Genomic DNA, 26,801 nt, shown 5'->3' with positions numbered 1-26,801 from the left:
AGAAATTTCTTGTAAAAATATTATTATTTATTTTTATAATTTTTTTAATTTGCCATGATGTATCTTAAAATTTATAAACAATTTTCTACTTTAAATTTAAACTTAAAAGGAGATTTAAAGCCTTATATTTCTTTAAATGAAAATATTGAAACAGATTTCTACAAACCGAAATGGGTATCTAACTAATTAAAGAATATATTCCTTCTTTTATATGAATTCTTGAAGTCATATTTATATTCATCAAATATTATGTATATTCTAGATAGATGCTGGCCAAGAATTTACTAAAAGTTTCAGAAAGGAGTTTGAGTGTTCTCCAAGCCAAATTAAGGAGTACTTAGAAAGCATTAAAGATGTTGCTTAGAACTAAATGGCTGTTAGGAAAGAAGTATTCAATAAATTATTTTGTTAATTCTACTTGATATTCATATATTTATCACTAAATTTAATTTTGGTTCCTTAAAGTTTGCGCTCTTAGGTAAAAAATCAATTCAATTCAATTCTTTATACAATTCTTAATAAAAATAATAAAATTCTTTAATATTGATATTTCTATTTTATTTCTAAAATAATAATTTTATTTATAGGAAGGTCTAATGTTGGAAAATCTTCAATGATCAATTCAATCCTCAACTTTAAGATGATGGACACATCAAATATGCCTGGAAAGACTAGAGAACTAAACTTCATTACTATGAACCCATAATCTGGAGCTGTTTTAATTGATCCTCCTGGTTATGGCTATGCTAAAGGTTAAAGAAAAGAGATATAAGCTTGGGGCAAAATGATGCAAAATTATTTTGTTCATTCAAGCCATTTACATCGTTTATTTATATTAATTGATAGTGAACATGGTATTAAAGAAGTTGATTTAATGCTTATGGAATTGCTTGAATAAAAAATGAAACCATATGTTATAGTCTATACAAAATGTGATAAAATTAATTAATAAAAATAACAAAAGCTTGTTGAGGAAGCAAAAAATAAACTAAAAGACAAAGTCTTATCATACCATATCCTACATTTTACAAGCTCAAAGTAAATATTATGCTTTACATTTAAACTTTTTCAAATATATTTAAAATCTAACATTTTTAAATCATAAAAGGAATAATTTTGGAATACCACATTTAAAAGCATAAATTGCTTATTTATTATAACTATAACTCCTTGGTAGTGTAAATGATGCTCTTTGATATTATTATTGTATTAAAATTTTTTGTGTTATTTAAATATTGTAATTAAAATTTTTTAATTTTTGAATTAAATAATTTCCAGTATTAAATTAAATTAGTTAATTATTTAATTCATTAAAAATCTTAATTTTGAACTCTCTTTTTGTTTTCATTCCAGTATAAACTGATAAATAAAATTTTTAAAAAGGAATAAAACTTAAAAAAAAATTGTTTCGGAATTTGAAAGAGTAGTTACAGTGATTTTTCAAAAAACTAAAAATACAAAAAGATTATACTAGTAAAAGAATATAAAATTTATTTAATACTGATAAGAATTAAATAAGATTAATAAGATAAGCAGCATTTATAATTAAATTAAAAATATTTATTTTTAATTTTTAAAAATCATGAAGCATATTATAAAAAATGTATTTTTTCATTGAATTTCATCAATAATTAACTTTATCTCTATATTTTGAATAATAAAGTGGTATAGAAAATGTAAAAAAATAAATTATTTGACCATTAAATATAATTATATTAAGCTTTTAATAATGCTAATCATCACTTCTTTACTTAACTTTTACAAAATTGAATGTTTACTGAAAACAAATTATCAATTAAAATCAATGGCGTGCAAGTTGTTATGCATTTATCTTTTTAGATAATAAAGAACTTAAAATTTGAAATCAATTCTTTAAAAATTAAAAATTTTATCAATTTTAAAAATAATAATTAATTTAAAGAATTGTATTCATTAAAACTAAGTAAATAACATTCAATTAAATATTTTACTTGGTTGATTGATTAAAAGCAACAAAAAAAGGATATAAGGATTAGAATATTTATAAAGTAGATTATCTGCATATTAATAAAAAGGAAGAAAGAGTTTACAAATAAATAAAAATGAAGAAAACTTCAAAAACTATAATTTTTGATTCTTTATAAGTAAATTTATTTAATAAAAATAACTTTTTACTTCATAATTTATATTTAGATTGATTTATAATTATCAATTATGGATTGATAGGATTATTTAAAACTATATTTTCAACTTAAAAAAGCATTATATATACGATATTAAATTGCCAGAATAGCAATATGAGGATGATACTTTGATAGATATCGAAGTAACTTAAAAATACGCAACTTTTTTAACATGTAATAATTCAATTTACTTTTTGTAACAAATGCTAATATTTTCATTTTTTTTTCTTTGTATTTTTTAAAGTGAATTTACATGAAATTTATTCAAAATTTAGCTAAAAGTAAACATTTTTAGCAATTTGTTTTATAATATATAGAAGGTGGAAAAGTTTGGATGTTAGGTAACGTTAATAGCGATTAAGAAAGGAAAAAAGAAGATGTTATGGAACTTGCTCCATGCTAGATTACTTCACTACCTAGAATATCTTAGTTAAGCTGTGGCAAATATCACGCATTTTTCTTGTCAAGTAGGGTTATTTTATAAATTTTAAAGTATTTATAAGTAGTTTTAAATTTAAAATATGCAATATTTATATAAAATTTTAAAAATTAGCATAAGGACATCTATATGCTTATGGTTAAGATAGATATAATTGTGGTATCCTTGGATTGCATGAGACTAAATGTGCAAAATCTCCACAACTCATTCAAACATTCACTTCAGAAAAGTATAAAAGAATTTTTCAATAATAATCCTCTTAAATATTTGAAAAATATGAATGAACATAATTTATTTATTTATTTTTTATATTAGAATAACCTAAATAAGTACATCCGATAAGCATGCAATAGCACTTAATGGTAAATTATATTTATTTTTATTATACTTAATGTATTAAAAGTGAATTTCTTACAAATCTTATTTTCAACAAACATTAAATAGATCATGGTAATGCCTTTGTTTGGGGTAGTAATCAAAGTGGCTAATTAGGTTTAGAAAATACGAAAAAAGCAACTTATCCATAATACCTTGGACTTATCGAGGTTTACACAAATAAAAAGATCCTAGCATGTCCTTCACAGAGTGTTTTTATCACAAGTAGATTTTTAAATAAAATTTTAAAACATGAAAATGATAAATTTATCTATTTTATTTAGATATTTTAACTATTAACTAATTTTTATGGGTAAAATATTCACCAACTATTTTAATTTAATTTATTTAGTTGGTTATGATTCGTTATGAAAATTTAGTGGAAAATACCAAACTGATTTATTTTTTGACTCTAATAAATTAAATACCAATCATAAAAATTAAATTTTATTTTGTCCACATAATCAAATATAATATATTTTTTTTTAACAATATTTTGATGTAACATTGTTATCTTAAATATATATAAATAGAGGGTGAAAAATTATTTATAATTGGATAAAAAATAAATTTTGGGATGAAATCTTCATAGGAAAGACAATATGCGACACTCTCTGTTTAGTAAATAATCCCTAGAGCAAATAAAGATACATTTTTTTCTGATTATATTTACATCGATGAGAATTTGTAGATAAGTTTAACAGCTCATGGGGAATTATACATAATAAATAAATGGCTTCAATGCTTGCTTATTTCTGAAAATTATAAATTAGAATAAATTTCAGCAAGTAAAAATGCTGTTTATGGCCTTACAACATCTGATGAACTTTTAGAATGGGATATTCTAGCCTTTAAAAAGCTCCCTTTTATTCAAAATTAAAAGTCTTTCCCAACAGAACTATCTCCACCAAATATTTATTAATTAAATTAAAAGCTTGAGTCTGCATAATTTGTAAATAATAAAAATTCCAGAAAAGTAGCTATTACATACAGTAATTTAAATTTTAAAGGTATTATAAATTTTAATTTATTTTTTTCCCTCTTATAGAAATAAAAAAATCTAAAGCTTCTAGAAGAAAGAATAGTGGTAGCGTACCACCATTAAGTTCATCTTGCTTATTTGATGGTTTTGTTCCTTAAGAACATTCAGGCTGTAAAAATTTGCTTGATTCTTATTTTAGAAATTCTCACATAGCTAATCGATCACCTTCACCTGATGGAAGTTATGTCTTTGATTATGATTTTCCTAGCAGGAATAATATTTTAAATTAATCAAATGAAGCATCTTTCAATAAATCTCCATTTAGAGAGTCTCCTAATAGAGCAGGGTTGAGAAGATTTTCACCTAACAAGTAATTTTTCAGCTAATTAAATTCAAGAAGCTCAAGTAAAAACTAAGAAGACAGGATATTTAATTATATGCCTTCAAATAAAAAAAGCCAAGCTAATTTCGTAAATGCAAATTAAGGTATTTTTGGTTAGTTTTTTAATCCTCAACAAAGTAATTCAAAGACTAATATTATACCTTCTACCTATATATTTGGGAACTAATTTTCTGAATCTGTGAGTAGAAAGGTTTCAATTGACAGTGCTATTAGTAATATTCCAAAGAATAGCTAAAAGCCTCTTAGTTTCCATTAAAGCAGCACTCTATAAAAAAACCATCCTTCATATGATTTACATCCAAAATAGTAAGATAGCTATAACAAATAATTAAATAGCGTCTTTGGTGATAATATTTCTAGAAACTCAAGTAACCAAAAAAGAACGTAAAAAAAAAAAATTAAATTATATTTATTGAAGAATTTATTAAATTTTATGATATAGAAACGAGGGAATACAAAGAATCCAAAACATTTTAAAAAATACACCTTAAAAAGATAGAAGGTATATTCAATTTTAGAGTTAGATTATAATTATTAATATATCAAATTAAAATATAGTCCTGGCCAAAAGTATTAGCAGCAAGCTTTGCCTTAAAATAATAACTATCAAGATAGAAATAAAATAAATAAAAATAGTTTTTTGGATGACTAATTTAATTAACAATTTGAATATAATTTAGATAAAATTAAATAACTATCTTCTGCTCAAAAGAAAGCAAATAAAGGAGAGAATGAATAAGCAAGAGGTAGGTAATTGGAAAGAAATAATAATTTCATGGAAAAATGGAATCAATTAAAGACAAAAAGTTAAAATTAATCTCCTATTTTAAGCTAAAAAAATGGCTAAGAAATATAAAATAATAATAAATTTTAATTTTTAAATGATATCCTTAATGAAAATAATGAAGGCATAAAAAGGAGATAGCCCAGTGCATTTAATTAAAATATACTTCCCAATGATATACTTTAGGAAATGAGAGAAGTTTAGGATGAACTAAAAGAGTTAGAGAACTTAGAAAATAATAATTACAATAGTAGAAACTAAAGTCCAAGTAGAGAGAGATTCTAAAATAATCATCCAGATAGCTTTTTATTCCCAGGAACAAGAGGTGCATCACTGAATAATTCATAAAATTTAAACAACTCTAGTTTTTACAATTAAATTAATTAATTAGGAGTGTAAAAAAATCAAAGATTTGCTGCTTAAAACTCCTATCCGATATAAAATATAAATGACATAGATGGCTATATTAAAAAGAGTTAAAAAGACATTGACCAAATTCATAGATAACAAATTGCTTTTGAAGAATAACTTGAAAGAGAAGGATCACCAAATAGAGTTATTAGAATAGTTTCAGATGATGAAGAACCTGGAGAAGAAAATGATGAAAGCCTTCTTCATTCAAAAGCCCGATATATGATATAAGGAGGTATTGAATTACTAAATAAATAAGGTAAGAGATCTCCTAAAGATGATTAAAAAATAGAAGCAATTAAAGATCAGATTTCATAACTTTTAAACAACCTTTAGCCATCTAATTCTAATGGTAATAGCAGCAGTAACAATCCTTCTTCACGTGTTAGCACAAGCAGAAGAGGTACAAATGCTCCTTATTAAAGCATAAATAATTCACCAAGTTTTGGCTAATCTAGATAAAATAGCTAGAATTAAAGAATTTAGCAAGAAAAAATTAATAGAATTCGTGATAAAATTAATCAAATTCAAAAGCTAAAAAATGCTCCATATGAACAAGCAGGATTTAACTATTAAATATATCCAAATAATAATTTGCAATATATTAAAAATAAAAGTCGCTCTAATTATGCTGAAAGCACGACTTATAGAGATGAAGAAAAGGAATTCGACATGTCTTCTCTTTAGCATCCATCTTTAATTTAATCTCCTAATTCATCTAATTTTCTATCACCACAAGGTACAAACAGTCCTTAGCCTTATTTTATGAGCTAAAAGTTCCAAAATTCAAACTTCAACATCAATAACAATAACAATCAAAGAAATGAGTAAAAAAGAGCTAATGAGCTTTCTTAGAAGAATAACAGTTTGCAAAATTCTTCCTACTTAAAGTAGAGTTTAGGTGAAAACTACTTGAATTAAGAAGAAGAAATATTAGAAGAGCCTTTGGAGACAATAGTTTCATTAAAAGAAAGAAGAGACACAGTAGAGCCTGATTTGTAAACTATTTAATATAAAGGCGATAAAAATAAAAATATGCATCCAAATAACTAATATTTGTAATTTGTATCTCGCAAAGGTAGCTTTTAAGATAGTGCGCCTGTCCACTAACTCATGTCTTAAGAAGAAATTAAATAATAAAAATAGCAATAATAGCTTATGCAATAAAATATGACTAGTTCTTCTTTTAATGTTGGAGCAATAATAGATGGAGGAGATCCTAACGAAGAGTAATTTAATGAAATTCATAACTCAATGCAAGATTAAAGAATGGGATAATTGGAGAATTATCGTAAATAAAGCAGTTTTTGGAGTGATATTGAGAAACCATTAGAAAGTTAAAGTAAAAAGGATTTTAAGAAGATTCTTGATGAAGATATCAGTGGCTTTAACTAAGATAATGTAACTGATAAGACTGCTGAAATGATGATTTAAGGAATCGGTGGAAACGCAAGCAGTGGTAATAACCCATACGGAAACAATACAGGATATTCAAAAAATCCTGGATCATAAAATTTTGATGAAAACTCAGCTGTTAACAATAACTTTGGGTATTTTCGCAACGATTAGCATAAGCTATCCCTTCAGCCTCATAGTTTTATAAAAAATACCTATTTAGGTGATTAAGAAGATTAAGACTATTCAGATAATAGAACTTATATTGATGATAGTGGTAATGTTAAAGGTATGTAATAATCATTCTTATAAGCTAAATAGGGATAGATTCCATTAAATATGCAATCAACTTAATACTAAACTCAAATATCTTCTTTTCCTATTAGCTCTTAAGGTGAATCTAACTTAGGAAGTAGCTCTAATACAGGATTTAATTTAAGATAGGCTTTCACATAATTTCTTAATTAAGAAAATCCTGATAATAATTCAGATACAACTCCAAGAAAAATTGAAAAAAAAATAGAAGAGCTAAAAAATAAATTAAAAAGCTCAACTCCTATAGCTAACAGAAATAAGTCTAATAGTTAATAAAATTTTGCAGTAAATGTAATAAATTCCTAATTAACAGAGTAGGAATAACAAAACTAAGGCATGTAAAGACAAAATTCAAAAGAGCTTACCAAGTAGATCTAACTTAGTGAAGGAGATAAAGAATTGCAAACAAGCTAACAAAAAGCATAAGAAAAATTAGTAAAATTAGAAAACAGTTAAAAAATTGAAGAAGACTCTAATATTAAGCAAAATCACTCACAATCAAATGATATTAATGATACATCATCTTCTGCAAATAAAGAAGCATATAAGGAAGAATCTTTTAAATAGAAATTAAATCCTTTCTAAGTATCTGGGATTAATCCTTTAAATCTTTCGGGAGAAAACTTGAATTCTGATAGAAACCATCACTCGGTTTTAAATTAAAATTAAAGAGAACTATTCAGAGATGAAGAAGACAATCAAAACTTAATAACTTCTTTAAACGATAACAGTAGTGCTAATATCCCTAATAAAAGCTAAGATATGCCCTTAAAATAAACCAACTAATAAATCTATGAAAAGTAAAATTTTAAAACTAATCTTATTTAAATAATTAATTTATAAAATAATAGACATCAAGATAAAAATGAAATAAATCCTTTAAGATACTCAGAAGAATAGTAGGATGAAGAAGTCAAGAAATCAAGCAAAATTAAGCAAGAATAAGAATTTTTAAGATAATAATAATAAGAATAACTATTATTAAAGCAATTATAAGAATAAGAGTTATTAAAATAATAATAAGAATAAGAGTTATTAAAGTAGCAACAATAAGAATAAGAGCTGCTTAAATAACTGCAAGAATAAGAGACACTTATATAAGCCAACAAAAAGCAATAAAAGTGTGCCTCTCTTGCTCTTAAATTAGATAAGCTAGTGTTAAAGAGAGCTTATTATTCTTTTAAAAGATTGTGTGATCACACAAGTGAATAAAAGTTGAAACAAGAAGAAGTTAAAAAAGAAGAAAGAAGACTTGTCAAGCAGAGAGAATAAGCTAGTAATATATTTAGAAAATTACAGCAAATATCAAAGTTAAGAAAGCAAGAAGCTTTATAGCAAATATAAAAATTGGCATAGAATAAAGATTATAGAAATAAATAATTCTTAAGAATCCTAGAAAATGTAATTAAACAATTCAAACAAAGATAATATTTTGAATTTTTCGTCAACTGTTAGCAAAGTAAAGTGTATATTAGAGGATAGTATGTAAATGCTCTCTAAAAGAATGCAGATTAGCTTGACAAAATTGTGTAGCGTCATTTATAAAAAAGATTTTTGTTACGCTGGAAAAAGAATGCAAAGAGTTTGGCTCTACTTCTCAAATAAATACAATTAAATAAGAATATCTTTAATTTAACTTTAAATAACTTTAGTAAAATTTTAAAGACTAAGGTCATTACTCGTTTGAATTAAGCATTTGCTAAGCTAATTTTATATTCTGAGATGATTGAATCATAAAGATTGCACTATGAATAATAAATTTTATTAGAAAGGTAATAAGAGGAAATATAAAAGCTAGAATCAACAAACTTGCAAAACCAAAATGCAAATAACGAATTTGGCTTGGAATTAGAACCTGAATTTGAATTCGCTAAAAGTAGAGAAATACAATCAAAAGAAAAAGAAGAAAAAATTGAAGGCGATCTCTTGAATTAAAATGATGACCTTACTGAATATTAAAACAACTAATAAACTTAATAAACTGCACCTTATACATCTATTAACGACAGACAGAGAGAAAAGTATGAAGAAAATGTATAAGATGAAAAAGAATACGAATTTGAATCAGAATATTATAATTAATAGTAAGATGTTTCAGATAGATCAGATTAGTTAAAATAATTAAATAATTAAGCTAACACTATTATGTCTAATTTACCAGTCAATTAAAATTAAAATAGTAACTTATTAAAGCAACTAATTGAAGATGAAAATAATAAAGAATTAAACTCATAAGGATCTTTCAATATTCTTACTGAAGATAAAAGTGGAAATAACTCTTAAATTTATGATGTATCTAATACATCTGGATCTAAAAATCACTTAGATTAAGAAGACTAAGACTCAATTAAAAATTAAGATTAATATTAAAGCAACAGTATAGTACATTCAGAAGATGATCAATAAAATATTTAAAATATAAACCAAGATAATATTGAATTAGATGATGAAAATACAGATGAATCAGGTAAAAAATCTAAAAAACAAAATAAAAAGCCATTAAATGATGAATAAGATAGCATATAATAATTGAATTCTAGTTAAAATAATGAAGATTAATTACCAAAAATTATTATTGGAGACTAAATTATCAGCTTTAAGGATACTTAAAATAAGTCTATATTAACTTAAGAGTAACCTAAATAAAATTTAGAGAAGCCTGAAGAATAAAGCTAAGAGAGTTTAGAATAAATTTAAGCTTCAACTAATTAACATAATAAATAAATTTCTGCAAATCATGAGGAAACTTTATAAGCTGATAAATAATCAGATTAAAAAAATGAGATTCCCTCTACCTCTAACCCAAGTATTCTTAATGATCAGTTACAATTAGAAAATCCTAAACAATAATAAGAATAATCTGAGCAAGTAATAGATCAAGATGATATTTTTAAGGACTTAAAAAGTAAAGAATAATAAAAGCAATAAGAAATAAATTTAGAAAGTAAAAATGATATAAACAATAAGAACCCTACAAATCTTGTACAACAATAAAGTTAAGAATAATTAGAAGAAGATGCCCTAAATTAATAGCAAAAATTACAAAATGAAGAAGACTAAGAAATTAAAGGTTTTGTTAGTGATTAATAAAGTATTAACAAATCTGATGAAAACAAAAATTAATCGCATAAACAAAACATATAAGACCAAGCCTCTTAGGAAGATATTAATTAAGATTAATAAAATTAATTATTTTAAGAGTCTTTATAAAAGTAAGAAAATTAATAACTCTAAGTTAAGTCAAATGCTGATAATAGCATTTCTTAGCATTCTTTAAATAATTCAGGGTTGTAAGATGTAGACAAGTCGTTAGATAATTAAAATCATACTTCATATAGAAGTGTTAAATGGGATGAATTTAGTGATTATAAAGAAGATTAAAATGATTTAAGTAGAAATTAAATTGACTCTAGGTAAGTTTTAAACGAAGGTCAATTAAAAACTTTAGGGACAAAAGAAGGAGAGGAATAATAATAAAATGACAATAAAAATAGTCAAAATCAAAATGAACAAAACAATTCTTAAATTTTGAATGAATCTTAAAATACTAAGAATCATTTAGAAATAATATCAAAAATTTAAGATTCTTCTGAGATTAAATCTGAATAAAATAATGAAAATAATAATTAAATTAATTCAGAAGAAGAAGAAGAAGTATCTCATTAAGCTCAACAAAAATAAGAGTAAAGTAAATAATAAAGATAAAGTGATTTATTATAAACAGATGAAATGAATGAATTACTTTTATCTTAAAATTAAGGAATTATTGAAGAATTAAAGAATGAAGAATTAATTAATCAAATTAAATAAGAAAAAGGATCTGATATTAACTAAAAGGAGGATAATAACATTTAAGTGTAACAAACTACAGATTTAAATGAATAAAATAATAATGATACAGTCAAATAATCTTAAGATTAGCAGTCTTCTTTAATTGAAGCCTAATAATAAAAGTAATATCAAGCTTCTAACTAAGAAAGATAATAGTTTAATGATGAGTAAATAGTTGATGAGAATTCTATTTAAAAGGAATAGTAATTATAAGAAAATTAAATTGAAGCAATAGTCTAAGAATAATAAGAAAAAAATATAGTAACGATCAACTAAAATAAGGAATAGTAAGAAACAAAAGATTAAGATTAGAATTAAATGTAATTGTAAAATAAAGAAAAAGATTCAATGAAAAATAATTAAGTTTTTAATTAACAACCTTAATCATTAGATGTTGAGTAAACTTAGTCAACTCGTGAAAAGAACTAGTCATTAGCAGATAATTAAATTGAAACTTTAGTCTAAGAATAGTAAAAAGAAAATTTAGAAATGAAAAACAATAATAAGGATTCATAAGAAACAAAAGATGAATATTAGAATTAATTGTTGTTGTAAAATAAAGAAAAAGATTTGATAAATAATAATTAAGTTTTGAATTAACAACCTTAATCATTAGATGTTGAGTAAACTAAGAAATAAATTTAAGACTAATAAATATAAAATGATGATAATTAAGTTGATTAAAATAATTTAGTCAAATAAAGCAATAAAGAAAATTTGTAGGAAGGTATGCAAGAATAGCTATATATTGATCACGATTAAAAAGAATAAATTAACATAGAAAATATAAATAAAGAAAATGATCAAATTAAAAAACTTGATGAATTTAATATTTAAGAAAAGAAATAACCAAATTAAAATCAAGAAGGGGAAACAGATAAAGAATCAAATAAACTTGATTAAATTGAAAAGCTATAAGAAGATTAAGATGAATAAAAAAATTAAGTAATCTCTAGTGATGAATAAAACTAATAACAATAATAGCAAAAAGTATAACAACCAATTAATTTATCAGCAGAAGATAAAGAAAGAAATGAAGAACTAACCTAACTACAAAATCAATAAAATAATAATAGTTATGATGATGAAAATTAATCTGTTAAATCTGAATAAATTGAATCTCAAGAATAACTTTAAGAAGGAATAGATTCTAAAGCTATTTATTAATAAGAAGAATTGCAAAAGAGAACAAAGATTCTTACCTAAGAAACTGCCAATCAAAATGATTAAAATTTGTAAAACTCTAATAACTTAAATAATTAAATTAAAGATTAATAGAATGATAACAAATAATCTTAAAATGAAGAAAATTAAGAACCAGTTAATATAAGATTAAATTAAAGTATTTCTTAGGGGAGCTTATCACCCGAAAGAGACTTTTTAGATAATAATTCTAACATTTAATAGGTAGAATAAATTAATCATACAAGCGATGATACTTGCAATGTAACAGGAGATATGAAACTCACTTAATAATCTGTAAGCTAAGTTTAATTTAGTAGCAATAGGATACCATCTTTCAATTCAGTTGATAATTAAATATTCAAAGATTTAGAGGAATAACCTGAATAAAAAAATGAAAGAATCAGTGCAAATTAAATAGAATCACCAGAAAAATTCTAAAGTGCAAAAAGTGATGAAGTATTTTATTCAATAAAAAGTAATGATTTATAAAATCAATCATCTTCAAACTAATATTACACTGCTGAAGGAGGACCTTTAGAATAAAGAAAATCAAGCAGCAGCTTTAGTTCATAGAATATGATTAAAAATGTTGACGTTTAAGATAGCAGAAACGAGTTAGAATAAATTGAAGAAGAAAATCCTACACCAAATCATAGCAACTTAGGAAGTAGAGTATTTGATACACCATAATAATAAAACTCATAGGTATCCTAGCAATAATTAGGATCATAAAAAGAAATTAACTCTTCTTAAAATAAAGAAGGAGATTTAACTAGCCGCGATTTACCTTCAAATATTTCTTCATAGTAAACAAGTCCTTCTCACAAAGATGATTAAGTTCTTAATTTCTAAAAGAATTTAATTGGCTCTTCGTTATCTGTACCTACTCATTTCGTTCCATAAACTTCTGAAGATGATTTAAAACTTCTTGATAGTGAGCTAAGAGATGAAGTTCTTGATAATTTAGTTACAAATATTGATTACATCAAATAAAAATCCTTCTAAAATCAAAATTAAAAAGATGATATTGATGGTTAATAAGCTACTGTTTTACCTCTTCATCCTTATTAATTAGCTTAATCTTTCTTGCCCTAAGAAAATATAACTTTAGAGCAGGCTGATAGTAATCTAAAAGATGCATTTAATAATTAAAATGAAAAAGCTTAAGTTGCCGAAAAGATAATCAGCTAGTAAAAATACGACAACCAAGTTGAAGCAGAAGAAAATTAGACTGAAAACAAATAAAATGGAAGAAAGTTTGATACTTTAATGTAATAGATGCAAGAACAGGAAAAAATTTTTAATGATTAAGAAGTTATAAAATTCACAGAAGAGAATGAAGAAGTCAGTATTAGTTAAAATATGTAAAACTAATTGCAATAATCTATAAATAATTCTATTCAAAACAGTAACATAGCTTAAGATGATAAAGCTGATTTCCTTGTTGCTGATGAATCCAATATTTAAAATAAGAATGATAAATAAAATTAAAATGAAAATTTAAATATTTATTGTAGCTTCTTTACTCCAAATACAAACCAAGATCCAAATCCTGAAAGATAAAAAGAAATTTTTGACGCTTAGAATGAAATTGCTTAAATATTAGAAATAAATAACATTAGTAATTTTAGCGTTGAACCCTTTACAAAATAAATAAGTCTATCTGAGAACTAGATTAAATATGCTAAAGAATGGTTGCAAAATAATCCATCAAAAACAATTGAAGAATATATTAAAGAAGTTGTAAAAAGCAGATAAAACGAATAATAACAAGACAAATAAGAGGATAAAGAATAAAGTAACAAGTAAAGTGAAGAAATTAAAAAATAAATAGAAGACTTTGAGTAGAATGATTAAGAAGATGACTGGTTAAATTTATCAAAGAAAAAGAAAAATTCAGGGGATAAATTATTATAGCAAGAATAGTAACAAATGAGTTTCGAAAAATATCAAAAGCTACATTCATCTGAGAGCAATTAAACTCCAAAAAATTAAACTGTAAGAGATTTTACTTCTAATTAATGCGAGAGTGATTAAATTGAGTCTTAAGTATCTGAAAAGCATTAAAAAGAATTAATAAGTTAAGAAGAAAACTTTTAAGATAATGATTTAAGGAATTAATCTTAAAAAATACATGATTTACTTCAAAACAATGGATTAAAATTTGAATAATTGTTGTTAAACTAGTCATAAGAAGGAGAATCAATCCCTCTTGATTAATAAGTTATTTTTAACAAAAAGCCTTTAGATTATTTATTAAATGAATAATTCTCTTCAGAGAAACAATAAAAAGAATGCGAAGATGAAATTTTAACTTAATCTTCCCACTAGGAAAAGGATTGTGTTTCAGGTAATGAAAGCTCTGATAAAATGTAAGATGTAATCGAATAAGATGAAGAAGATTAACTTTAAGAATAAGGATTTTAAATAAATGATGCTAAAGATTATCTAAGTGATTTGTTTGGAAGTATTCCATAAAGTTAAGAAAAGTCAAGTAAAAAGAAAAAATTATAGAAAAAATTAGCAGAGAAATATCAACCAAAAGATCTTTGCAAATTAACAGAGCATTCATAAGAATTTACAGTACAATCATAAGAAATAACAATTCAATCATCTTAAGAAGACTTAAATTCAAAGATTATATAAGGCAAAAGAAAATCTAATTTCTAATATTCTGAAAGCGATGAGGAGAGAGATCAAGAATCATCTTTAAGGAAAATTAATTAAGAATCAGAAGAAAGTTTTACTAGTAACTATTCAAAAAAACTCAAGAAAAAATAATACGATGAAGATTTACTCTAAGATTGTAACAAACAGTAAGAATATTCAAGTGGTAAGAAAAGTAAAAGCAGTAAATCAGCTGCCAGTATAACTAAAGCTGAAGTGACTAATTATCTAAATGACCTATTTTAGAATTGCAAATTTTCAGAAGTAGAGTCTGAAAATAGTGAAGACGAGGAAATTTAAAATATGTAAATTTATATTTTTATTTTTTATTTTAATTAATATTAAAAAAATAGGGATATTAAAAGTAACAATACCAATTCAGATAGTGATTCTGACGAATTAAATTAAGAAAACAAAAGTAAAATTAATGCAAATTAAAATCTTCCTTAGTCTGAAAATAAATAAAACATTCCATCCATTACTTCCATAGATAAATTAGAAGCTAATAACTATCTCCAAAATGTGTATGAAAACTGCAATTTATCTTAATTACAAATTGAAAAAGCAGAAAATGATGAGCATCTTGAAAAAGAAAAGTAAAATAAATTTTATTTTATTTTAAATAAACTATTTTTAATTTTCTAGATAAATGTTGATCTAAGAATAAAATGATAAATCTTAAGAGAAATAGCAAGATAAAAATATTGATCTTCCAAAGTCAATAAGTTCTTTAAATAAGCTAGATGTGGATAACTAGAATTAATCAAACTAATAAAATGAAATATCAGAAGATCAAAAGAGTAATAATCAATTTAATCCTACTTCATCTTAGAAGAACAATGAAACTTGTTAAGAATATAGCTAGAGTTAATCAGAGAATAAAGAGTAAATAATTTGTTAAATATTAAACTTAATATATAAATAAATTTAAATTAAAAGAGATGATGATTAAATCAAAAACTTAGATGATTAGCTTTTAAATGATAGTCAATTAATAAATCCTTTTGATGATTAAAAAATAAATAACCACTCTGAAAATTTGAAAACATAAAATCAAATACAAAAATAAGAAAATTAGTAATTTGAATAAGAAAACAGCTAAAAATAAATAGAAAATAACTAAATTTAAGATTAACCTCAAATTAGCAAATAATCTTAAGTTTTAAATGACTAATAAGGGTAATTAGATTAAAATAAATCAGAAAACAGAAAAGAAGTTGAAACCTCAAACATAGAATTCAATCAAGAACAAACAAAAATCACAACTGATTAAAATGAAGATAAATCATAATAAAGTTTCAATAGTAGATTAGAACAGTAACATTTAGTTTTATTAATAAATTATAATTTTAAGCTATCTTTTAAAAAGAAATCAAGAGTCTAGTTTACAAAAAGAAAAAGAGTCAAATACACTTAAGGATTAATATTCTTCCTAGGCAGGTTAATAAGAGGTAATTATTAAATCGGGTGATGAAGACAGTTAAGAAGGTGTAGATATTTAGAAAAAGTAAATGATTTTATTTTTTTTATTAAATAAAAACATAAATATATAAAATAGTAAAAATAAAAATAATGAAATGAGCATTCAATAAGATTTAAAACAAAATAATAGTTCTAGCTCATTGCCTTCTGTAAACAAACTTGATATTGATGGGTATATAAATGATGTATATAAAAACTGCAAATTATCTTAGCTCGAATTAGAATTATAATAGCAAAATAATTAATTGTAAACTTTTTTAAGATATAATTTCTTTTTTTAACTAACAAATATTTAAAATATAGGTCATAAAATTAATTAGACGAAGATTAAGCTTAAGCTTAAAATAATTAAAAAGATTAAGGCTCTTCTTTTAATTAAATAGATGCTTATAGTTATATTGATGAAGTTTATAAAAATAGCAAATTATCTCAGTTAGAATTAGATTAACTTCAACAAAACAATCAAACGTAATATTATTTTAATATTATCTTTTTATTTATCTAAATTAATTATTCTAAAAATAGATCTAATGTTCAGATAGATAAAACATCTTAAGGTTAAAATAATATTAATGATGCCTCTTCTTTCAATTAATTAGATGCTGAAAATTATTTAAGTGAAATTTACAAAAATAGCAAGTTATCATAGATAAGTTTATAAAAATTGCCAAATAGTTAAATGTAGAATTTAAAAATATAATATTGCTTATTTACTAGTTTTTTAAAAATAGGTCTCTGAACTAGTTGGATGAACAATCTAAGTCTGTTAACAATCTTAATTAAGATCCTTCTCTCAATTAATTAGATGAAGAAAGCAATGCAAACGAAACTTGCAAAAATAATAAACTATCTTAGATTGATTTAGGGTAATAACCTAACATCTAAATGTAAAATTTAACAATTTTATTTTATTTAATTTATTTTTAAAATAGGTCTAGTAACTAGTTAGATGAATAAACTAAAATTCTTGATAATCCTAATTACGGTTCTTCTTTCAACTAATTAGATGCAGAAAATTATGTAAACTAAATTTACAAAAATAGTAAATTGTCTTAGCTAGATCTAGGATAATAACCAAACATCTAACTGTAAAGTTTTTAAAATAAGATTATATTTTTTATTTACTTATATTTTAAATAAGGTCTTCCAATTAATTAGATGAGCAAACTAGAAATCAAAATAATCCTAATTAAAATTCTTCCTTCAATTAAATAGATGCCGATAAATATATTAACGAAATTTACAAGAATAGTAAATTGTCTTAAATTTAATTAGAAAAGGATGATGAAGATTAAAAAATTAGAAAAGAGTAAATAAATTTTTATTTTGTTATAATTTTTGCTTTTTTCTTTTTACAAACAATAAAAATTAATTTTATTTGAAAATTTAAAATTCTTTTATTTAATTATTTAAAATTTTTAATTTAATAGATTTATAGAAAATTAAGATAGCCTTCTTATTGAAGAATAAGCCTCAAATTAAAAGGAAAAAGTTAGCTCAGAGTAAATTATAAATAAATTCATTATAATTGAATTAATTATTTAAAAATTTTAATTTATAGTTTGACAGGTGAAAAATAACATAGTGATAATTAAAATAATGATGAAAATTAGTATTCTAAATAATCGTAAGGACTATTAACTTTAAATAAGTATATGGAATCATCTTCCGTGGAACTTTAATCACCATACAGGCAATCTTTCTTGAATCCACAAATTAATTAATAGCTTAAATAATAAATTAATATTGAAGCTTTAGATAACTAAGATAAAAAAGGAGATGAGTATGATAATAATTTAAAAAATTAAACAAGCAAAGATAGTAATAATTTATCCAACCTAAACAATTAATTATATGGCAGATAAATTTCTTGTTAAGATGATAAAAAAGAATCTAGTTATCTACCTACAAATAATACCAATTAAAGATAGTATTGTGAAATAATCCCAATATCATCTCCTTAATAAAATATTTAACAATATTAATAAGGATTCTAAGATTCAAATAATGATAATTTTGATAAAACATTTAACAATTCTAATCAATAATAACTAGAAAACAATTTACCTCTTCAGTTAGAGTAAAATAATTCATCAATAAAATAAAGTAAATTTGAATAAAATCAATAGTAGAATATAGTCTAAGCTATTCTAAAAGATAATCTAAATGAAAATTATCAAAATAATTCATTTTTACAAATAAATAGTTCAAAAGAAGATTAAAATAATATTGTATAGTAGCCTTAGGATTAGGATGAAATAGATTAAATCCTTCATAAATACTCTAGTCTTAAGCCTCTTAACAACTAAGAGTCCATGTAAGAATAACCTATAATTAATGATGACGAAAAAGAATAATAAAATAAGCATGGAGATAAAATAGATGAAATCTTAAATAAATTTAAAAATGATTACCCCCAAGATATTTCTACTTAAAAATTAAATTAAATTGATCAACAAAAAAGCAATAGCTCTGTAATTCAAGAATTAAATAAATAATAACAAACAGGATAAAAAGATCCTATCGATACTATTTTATAGAAATACTAAGGGTTAGCATTATAAGATAACAATAATAATGTTCCTGATGATACAATTAAAACTTAAGACTAAATTAATATTGATGAACTAATGAAAAAATATGACATAAATTAAGCTAATTAAGCACAAAGCCTACTAAATCTTCAAAGCTCAGAATAGCAATTAAAGTTAAATCAACCAGAATAATAACCTCTTAAAAAAGAATAAATAAATCATCTTTTGTTAAAATATAGTTCCTAAAATAATTAAATAAGTGACTTACCTGTATAAATTGAAGAGTCAGTAGTCAAAGATAAGAGTGATATTATTGATTAAATATTGCAAAAGCATAAAAGTTAACAATAATTAAATGATAGCTTTTATAGATAATTCCCTGATAAATAAAATGAATAATAAGAGAGCCTAGCTAGTTAAGTTTATCCCTCCGTTATTTAAGCACAGAGTGATACAATTGATGATTTAATCAAGAAGCACAAAGCATAAAATAAAAACTCTGAAACAAAGAAGTAAATTTGTTAAATTATATTTTAATTATTTATTAATAAATTTATAAATTAATAAAAAGAAGTTAAGAAATTACTCTCAATCCTTCAACTAGCATATTCGATCCTGCACTTCTTTTAGTAGAAAAACCTTAAAGTTAAGGTTAAAGCTTATAAAACTCTGTATAAGACTAACAAATTTATTCAATTGATCGTCTCAAAGATTTAGCTAACTAAGACATTAAAAATCAAGCCAATTTACTATACACTTTCGATAATGAAGGAAAAGGTTATGATCCTGAAAAATAATACAACAATTTAAGAAAAACAGAGTAGAATGTAAACAGTAAAATCTCGAATAACCTTTAGCAAGAGTTAGATTTTATTAGTAAAAATAAAACAGAAAAAATAAGTAACAAAAAAAAATATTTTATTAGCTTAATTTTAAGATTGTTTTAAAAAATAGGTGAAGCTGATACTTTAAGAGGAAGAAGTGTAGAATAAGAACAAAATTAAATTGTGGCTTAAATGAATTATGGAGAAAATTATCAATAAACTTTAGATCACGTAGATAGAAAAAATTTTGATGGTTAGGGATTGATATTTTCTAATACTCCAGAAGCTATTCAAACTAATTTAGCTATTCTCAAAGAATCCTATTCTGGAAAGGAAAAAGAAGGTCTTAAGATTATTAAGCCTTAAGTTGTTCAAATTTTGGAAGAGAAAATAAATGATCACCTATAGGATAAGTCAATAATAGATTCGTTTGCATAACGTCAAATTTTGTAGTAATAAATTTATGGTATACCTCCTCAAGAATAAGTCACTGTTAATAAATACTACAAGTTATCTCCCAAGTATTCTACCCAATCTCCAAATAACTAATTTTAGCATTAGCAATTCCAAAGTTTAAATAGTCCTATTTCTTAAAATGCAACTCCAAAAGATGAATTAAAAATATAGTAAGCTCATAGCTATGGTGGCTAGCAATAAATTCAAAACAATTCCGAAGTTATAGATAGAATTATTTAGGGAGCAAGACAATTATCACCTTCAAATGGTAAAATAAATGTTCTGCTAGAATCTGAAAGATAAAATCTCACAAATTTTGATACTAATCTTTTCAATTAATCACCTAGTTCAGTTGTCTATTCAAGAGAATAAAGCTAAGCAAATACATTCAGACCAAAAGAATAAGAAACCAATTAATTTGATAAATTATCTGATAACTAAGATTAAATATAATTTAAAACTATGCTATCTCAAGATAACTTAGATAGATAAGCTGGAATTCTATCATTTTAAGAAAGCGAAGATTTAAAAAAGGCAGCTAAAAATTTATCATCATAATTTTCTAAACCCTTAAACGATTCCTTGTAAAAAGATAATTCAATAAACTAATTTAATTTACCACTTGGTTAAAACTAATATAGCAATCAAATTAACAAAGGAAGTACTAATAATTCATTAATTGGTATTTCTTAACTATAAAGCAATTATTAAGCTGAAAATTTGCCATAGAATGATTTAAACAGTAATCTTTAAAGAAATAACGAAAGCAATGTTGGAATAAGTAATAAGCTATAAACATTTGGTAACTCAAATGAGCCTGATCAAAACAATTCTCTGTCTCATATTGGAATAAATGATTATAAACCAATACTTTTTAGAAGCTAAACTGGATTAGACAATTAAAATAGAGATGACTCACAAAATCCAGATTAAAAGCAAGTAAGCTTAAACAATTCTTATTAAATTTTGCAAGACTCCAGTTATTTACCTGTTTCTTCTACTCATTTTGGTGTAAATTCTAATAATAACACAATGGCTTTCCCGGCTAGTGGATACACTACTCCAGCTAACTCGACTCTTATTAATTTGCAATCAAATACTCTTCTTCCTAAAAGTACATTCAATGATCTTAACTAAGAGTTTAAGAAGTAAAAATCTTCAAACAAGTAGAATGTTATTAACAATGAAGAAGGATAAGAAGAGGAAGAAAGAAAAGAAATGCCTTTAAGCATAAACTAATAAAGTGAAGGCTACCATACAAGATATAACAGCTATGGTTCTTATATTCCTTTTGAAATTAAAAAACCTTAACCTAGTAGAGACCAATCATTAGAATCATTTAAAAATTCTGACATTTTTAGGGGAGGCTCACCTTAAAGAAGATATGAAAATTAGAATTTCTTATCTCCTAATGCTAGAGCTGAATTTTTGAATGGATAGCTTAATCCAAACACTAAAAATGAAAATAAAGACAATACATAAGATTACTTAGGCAGCGAAAATATGTTAGAAAATGAACTTAATAACTCTCAAAATTTCCCTAATTCAAGCTTTATATCTAATGGAAACGTAGATTTTCTAATACGCCCACAATCTTAATTCCCCTAATAGTACATCCAAAGCCCCTTCTAAGAAGCAGTACCTGCTTAAAATCAGCAACAATACCCAAATTTCTTGGACAACCTTCACAGTAGAAATCAATCAAGAGACTCTTCATTTACTGCTAACTTTTAAGGTTAACCTCATTTCTATTCATAGACAAGTAGCCCTGCAAAAATACAATCAGTTAACTAATTGGTTTAGTAAGCAGCAACATATTAATAAACTTAATCTGTACATTAAAGTGCTATTTAAACATTCCGTCCTAATTAGTATCCTCACAGTGCTCATCATTCTCCTCATACAAGCAGAAGCGAATTCAAACCTGTTATATAGCAAACTATAATTAAACAATAAATTGTATCTAAGTCTACTTCATAAATCCTCTATTAATCTCATAATAGTTTAAGTAGTATTGATAGTTAAGGAAATCATTCTATACGTCATTAAAATTAGGCATCACTTCCTCCATAACACCCTGGATCAATGTAAAAATTACATTTAACTTCACCAGTCAAGTAGACACATAAAATTAGTCATTCATAAAGTAATATAAATAACAGTGTTGTTATAAGTTCACCATTAGTTGTTACAAAAACATTGCATCATTCTAACTCTCAAACTGTTATACCTAGTTAGTTATAACACTCACAATAGTTAAACAATTCATAACCATTCATCAAAATAACTCAGTTAAGCCCTGTTAAATAAGTCTCGGTAATTCATCACAATCATTCAAATTCACAGATTTCAATAACCTCAGCAAATGATATTCAAGTTGTTTAAAATCTTAATGATTCTGTTCATTCAAGTAATAGCTCAATTTAAACTTTCAATCCATCTTAAATAGGATAAGAAGTTCAAAGAGCGACAACTAAAAATGTGATTATAAACCCTCATCCAGTTTCGAAGACTGTGGTCTAGCATGTTGTCGATTAAAACAATCAACTTGTCTAAACAAATATTATTTCCTAAAAAACTCCTTCAGTCTCTAAAACTCCTGCAATACTCTGCTAAAAAGATTAATTACCATCTCCTGAAAAACCAATCAAATCTTAATTATCGAATTCTTTTTCCTAAGTTAACCTAGATTAGTCCGTGAGAGTGTAAATGACTCCGGTTTCTTTAAATAGAATTGGGTCTTCTCAAAATCTCTCTACAAGTTAACTACCGCCAATCAGCCAATAAGTGTCAAAAACACCTATTGTGATTAATAGGACATTACATTAAAAGGATATTCCAAAAATATGAAAATGAATTGAAAAGATATTAAATTTGAATTAAATAAATAAATAAAAGATATTATAAATATTATGATATTAAATATATGTACAATAAAAAATTAACTTTATCAATTTATCTTTTTTTTTATAAAAATATTATTTTTGATAATGAATTATAATAATTTATAATAAAATATTGTTTGCAAAATATTTAGAATTTAATTAATTTTTATTTCAAAATAAGTTATATTTTTTCTTTATTATTTGACAAAAACAAATAACTAATCATTATATGATAAAATAGTATAAAATAAAATTATGATTTGTAAAAATCAAATAATCATATTTTTGATGATATTCTATAAAATAAAAAATATATATAATACAATATATTCTTTTTGACCTGTTTATATTTTGAGATCAAATGTTACCTATACTTGCCAAAAAATAAGATAATTTAGTGTAATACTATTATTTTATTAATGCTGTAAATATAAACCCAAATTTTGGAGATATTGTATTACTTAAAACATGAAAATCATTTTTTTTGCTAGATTTTATTTTAATTATTTTAAAAATGAATTTGATTTGAAGTAAGAATATTTTAAATTAAAAAATAAATTAATTTATTTTGAGTCTACATTAAAAAGTAAAAATGTTTTGGATCCTATTAATTTGTTATTTACTTAAAAGAAATACAAACTTTTCTATTAGATTTTACAATTAATAACATTGATACATATGGAAAGAAAAGAAAATAACCAATATTTGAGTAAATGCAAGGTTAATTTTATAAGTAAAAATAATTTAATTTCAAAATAAATTTTGCTGAATAGTTGATATTTTTTAATCTAATTAACCGAATTTATATTGAATTAATTAATTTATTTACTGCCCATAAGCAGTAAAGGATAACTAATTTTTATTTATATCCTTACCAAATTTATTGATAGTATTTATTTCTATGGTATTTATTAAATGTATAATATCTTGTTTTTCCTAAATATATTCTCTAACACTTCCCAATTAATTAACAATTAAAGGTTAATATACACATAAAGGATAGCTAAAGAAAATAATATAAACCATCAAATTTTTTATTAGTTTATATAATTACTAATCTTCCACTAAATATCAAATTATTACTTTAATAGATTTAATAGAGAAGTAAATAAAATGAGTAATAACAATACATATATTCGTAGTAGAAGACTATAGGAAGCAGGAAAAAGTATAATAAATTATATTGCAAAAAGACAAAATAATTAGCTTAATTTTGTTATCATTAGATATTGTTGGAGATCTTTCGCCTACAAATGACAATTATCGATCATCAAGTATCAATATTTATATTGCAATTAAAACATAAAATATATTCCTGTGAAAAAAAAGGTAATTATAAAACAAACCCAATACTAATTTAGGAAGGCGCTCCATATAGCCAAAGATAAAAAACAGACTTTAGCTTAGATTTGCAGAATAAATTGAAATAAGTTAACTTAACTGATGCTTCAAATGGGTATAGTAAAAAATAAAAATTGTCAAATTAGATTTAAGAAGATTTAAAGCAAATATTTATAAAAAAAATTAGGAAATCAATACACAGGTAGAAATAATTCAAACAGTCAAAGAAATCACTACAATTTGCATGAGAATTAATCTGGGTCGTTCTTTCCTCCTGTAAATATTCGAATAAATTTATTTAGCTAATTGACTAAATATTTTATTAAATTTATACATTTAAATAGATAGCAACAGTAGCTAGGTCAAGCAATGATAAATATAATTGTAATATTTTTAAATATTAAAAAATAGCAAGGTAAAAATAATAAATTAAATTATATTATAGAAAAATAAACAAGGTTGACCACTAATGAGACCAACTCATTAAAAAGTGAGTGCGATTAGTTTCAAAATTTAATGCCATGCCAAAAGTAGTAACATAGAAACGAGTGTAATGTTTGCAAATCGATTTCTCCAAATAGGAGCTAACCTGGTATAGCTGGAAAAAATTACAAAGATAAAATTTTGTAGGAAGAAAAATAAATTTTCTAATAACTTGAGCACATAAGAGTAACATTTGTTAAATCTAAATGCCTATTTTATAGTTAAATAAAATAAATAATTTTAAATTAAATAGAATAAAATGAGCAACAATAATCAGGTATAAAGGAAAGTAGCTACACCAGTAAATAATGATAAACCAAAATATAAAGAAAATGGATAAGCTACTTAACCATTGAGGCTTGCTAATTTAGAATAATAATTTCCCTATTAAAATTAAAACAATCAAAATAATAGAAAGGATTATTAAAATACACTCATTTCTGATATGCTTAAATAAAATTCTACAAGTAAGGCTAATTCAAATTATGAATGGGGAATGAAAGGATTTAGTTAAGCTTCATCACCAAACAGAATTCTCTCTTCTTTAAACACACTTCCAGTTTCGCCTGTAGCCAATAGTTAAAATCACAATAGATATTATTCTTCTGCTTAAACCTAACATGAAACTGTTCCTTTTTCAAAAACTGTTTTTCCAAATCACAAGAATGGTGGTTCTAATTTAAACGATAGTTAAACAAACTTAGGTTATAATGTACATTACAAAACAACTTATTAACCATAAAACTATAATCATAATAAAGTTACTTAATTTGAAAATCCAGTGACAAATACATCAATTGATAACTTGAAAGGTACATTAAAAAAACGAAGGCCATCCATTAGAAAAAATAGTATTTCTATTTAAACTTCTATGTAAGATACTTTGAAAAAAAATAGCAATACTTCCTAGAGTCATTAAAATATTAAGTCATCCATTCATGGAGCAAGTTATACAGGAATTGATGTATAAAAAATAAAATCAAGTAGATAAAATTGTATAAATTTGCTTGATAATCTGAAAAAACTAGTATCTAATAAAAAAAATCTATCTTATACAACTTAGGATTTTTTTAAGCCATAATGAATTAATATAAGTATTAAAAAATAATTAATAATTTAAGGTTCAATCTTTTAAACGACTTCTAATATTATTAATTAATTAACTGTATAAATAATTTATGAATATCTATCTGGTTAAATTATATAAATATTCTTGTAAAAGGTTAAAATAAATTTAAGTTGTTGTTTATACACAAATAGGTATTATTTTAATGAGAAAAATGAATACAAAATTCGAATTAGAATTTTCTTAAATAATATTATTTTTTTTAGCAATTAAATTAATTGGATTCTTTTGCAACATTAAACAATATATAAAAAGGTTAATAAATTTGACACAATTTAATAAATTATTTAAGTCAAATTAAATTAATTACCCTGTAATTTTCAAAAATTAAGAAAATTTATTTTTACGCTTGATTGTCTTCTTATTATTTTACATACATATATATATATTTATATATATAATTATTAATAAAATTTTTTAAATTAAAAATAATCTTTTGTTTCTAAAAAAAATATTTTATTAAAAATATAAAATAAAATTGTTTCAAATTTTTTATTGCTAATTTGCACTGAATTTCATATAAAATTTAGACTTGAGTTTTAATTTTCAATTATGAAAATAATTCAATCTCGTAAAGCTAAATTTTAGAAATGCAGTTAGAAGTTAGAGAGAGTAGCTAATATTCTTTGTTATATTAAAAATAAATGAAAAAAAAAATTTTCAAGTAATTTGAAAAACTTTTGATTGATTTATTAAATCAGATTATTTTTCACTAATTTTA

The 26,801-nt window shown here is 23.6% G+C and overlaps 2 protein-coding genes across 2 annotated transcripts; both read left to right on the top strand. All coding sequences in view use genetic code 6, as the record gives it.

Annotated features, from left to right (window-relative positions):
• Positions 1 to 57: 57 nt before the first annotated feature.
• Positions 58 to 23,095, top strand: TTHERM_00046200 (GTP-binding protein, putative; the record flags this gene model as incomplete). The annotated part of the gene is made up of 29 exons (XM_001014615.2): positions 58 to 174; positions 263 to 388; positions 466 to 478; positions 588 to 1,038; positions 1,109 to 1,178; positions 2,240 to 2,336; positions 2,480 to 2,629; positions 2,716 to 2,830; positions 2,917 to 2,963; positions 3,046 to 3,201; positions 3,510 to 3,968; positions 4,025 to 4,745; positions 4,804 to 4,863; positions 4,920 to 8,066; positions 8,118 to 15,254; positions 15,303 to 15,545; positions 15,595 to 15,834; positions 15,889 to 16,266; positions 16,319 to 16,456; positions 16,508 to 16,678; positions 16,735 to 16,899; positions 16,957 to 17,112; positions 17,163 to 17,318; positions 17,364 to 17,519; positions 17,573 to 17,740; positions 17,862 to 17,933; positions 17,993 to 19,477; positions 19,537 to 19,865; positions 19,920 to 23,095. The coding sequence occupies 29 exons, from the start codon at positions 58 to 60 to the stop codon at positions 23,093 to 23,095; spliced, it is 19,899 nt and encodes a 6,632-aa protein (XP_001014615.2).
• A 1,067-nt stretch (positions 23,096 to 24,162) lies between these two features.
• TTHERM_00046190 (hypothetical protein) lies at positions 24,163 to 26,038 on the top strand (the record flags this gene model as incomplete). The annotated part of the gene is made up of 7 exons (XM_001014614.2): positions 24,163 to 24,298; positions 24,357 to 24,404; positions 24,460 to 24,591; positions 24,659 to 24,747; positions 24,816 to 24,855; positions 24,917 to 25,140; positions 25,208 to 26,038. Exons 1-7 carry the CDS (start codon positions 24,244 to 24,246, stop codon positions 26,036 to 26,038), a joined length of 1,419 nt encoding a protein of 472 aa, XP_001014614.2. The 5' UTR covers positions 24,163 to 24,243.
• Positions 26,039 to 26,801: the final 763 nt, after the last annotated feature.

Source organism: Tetrahymena thermophila (genome assembly GCF_000189635.1).
Source record: "Tetrahymena thermophila SB210 genomic scaffold scf_8254659, whole genome shotgun sequence".
Classification (NCBI taxonomy): domain Eukaryota; phylum Ciliophora; class Oligohymenophorea; order Hymenostomatida; family Tetrahymenidae; genus Tetrahymena; species Tetrahymena thermophila.
The sequence above is the reverse complement of the archived record's forward strand: the minus strand, read 5'-3'. Positions and strand labels throughout refer to the sequence as shown.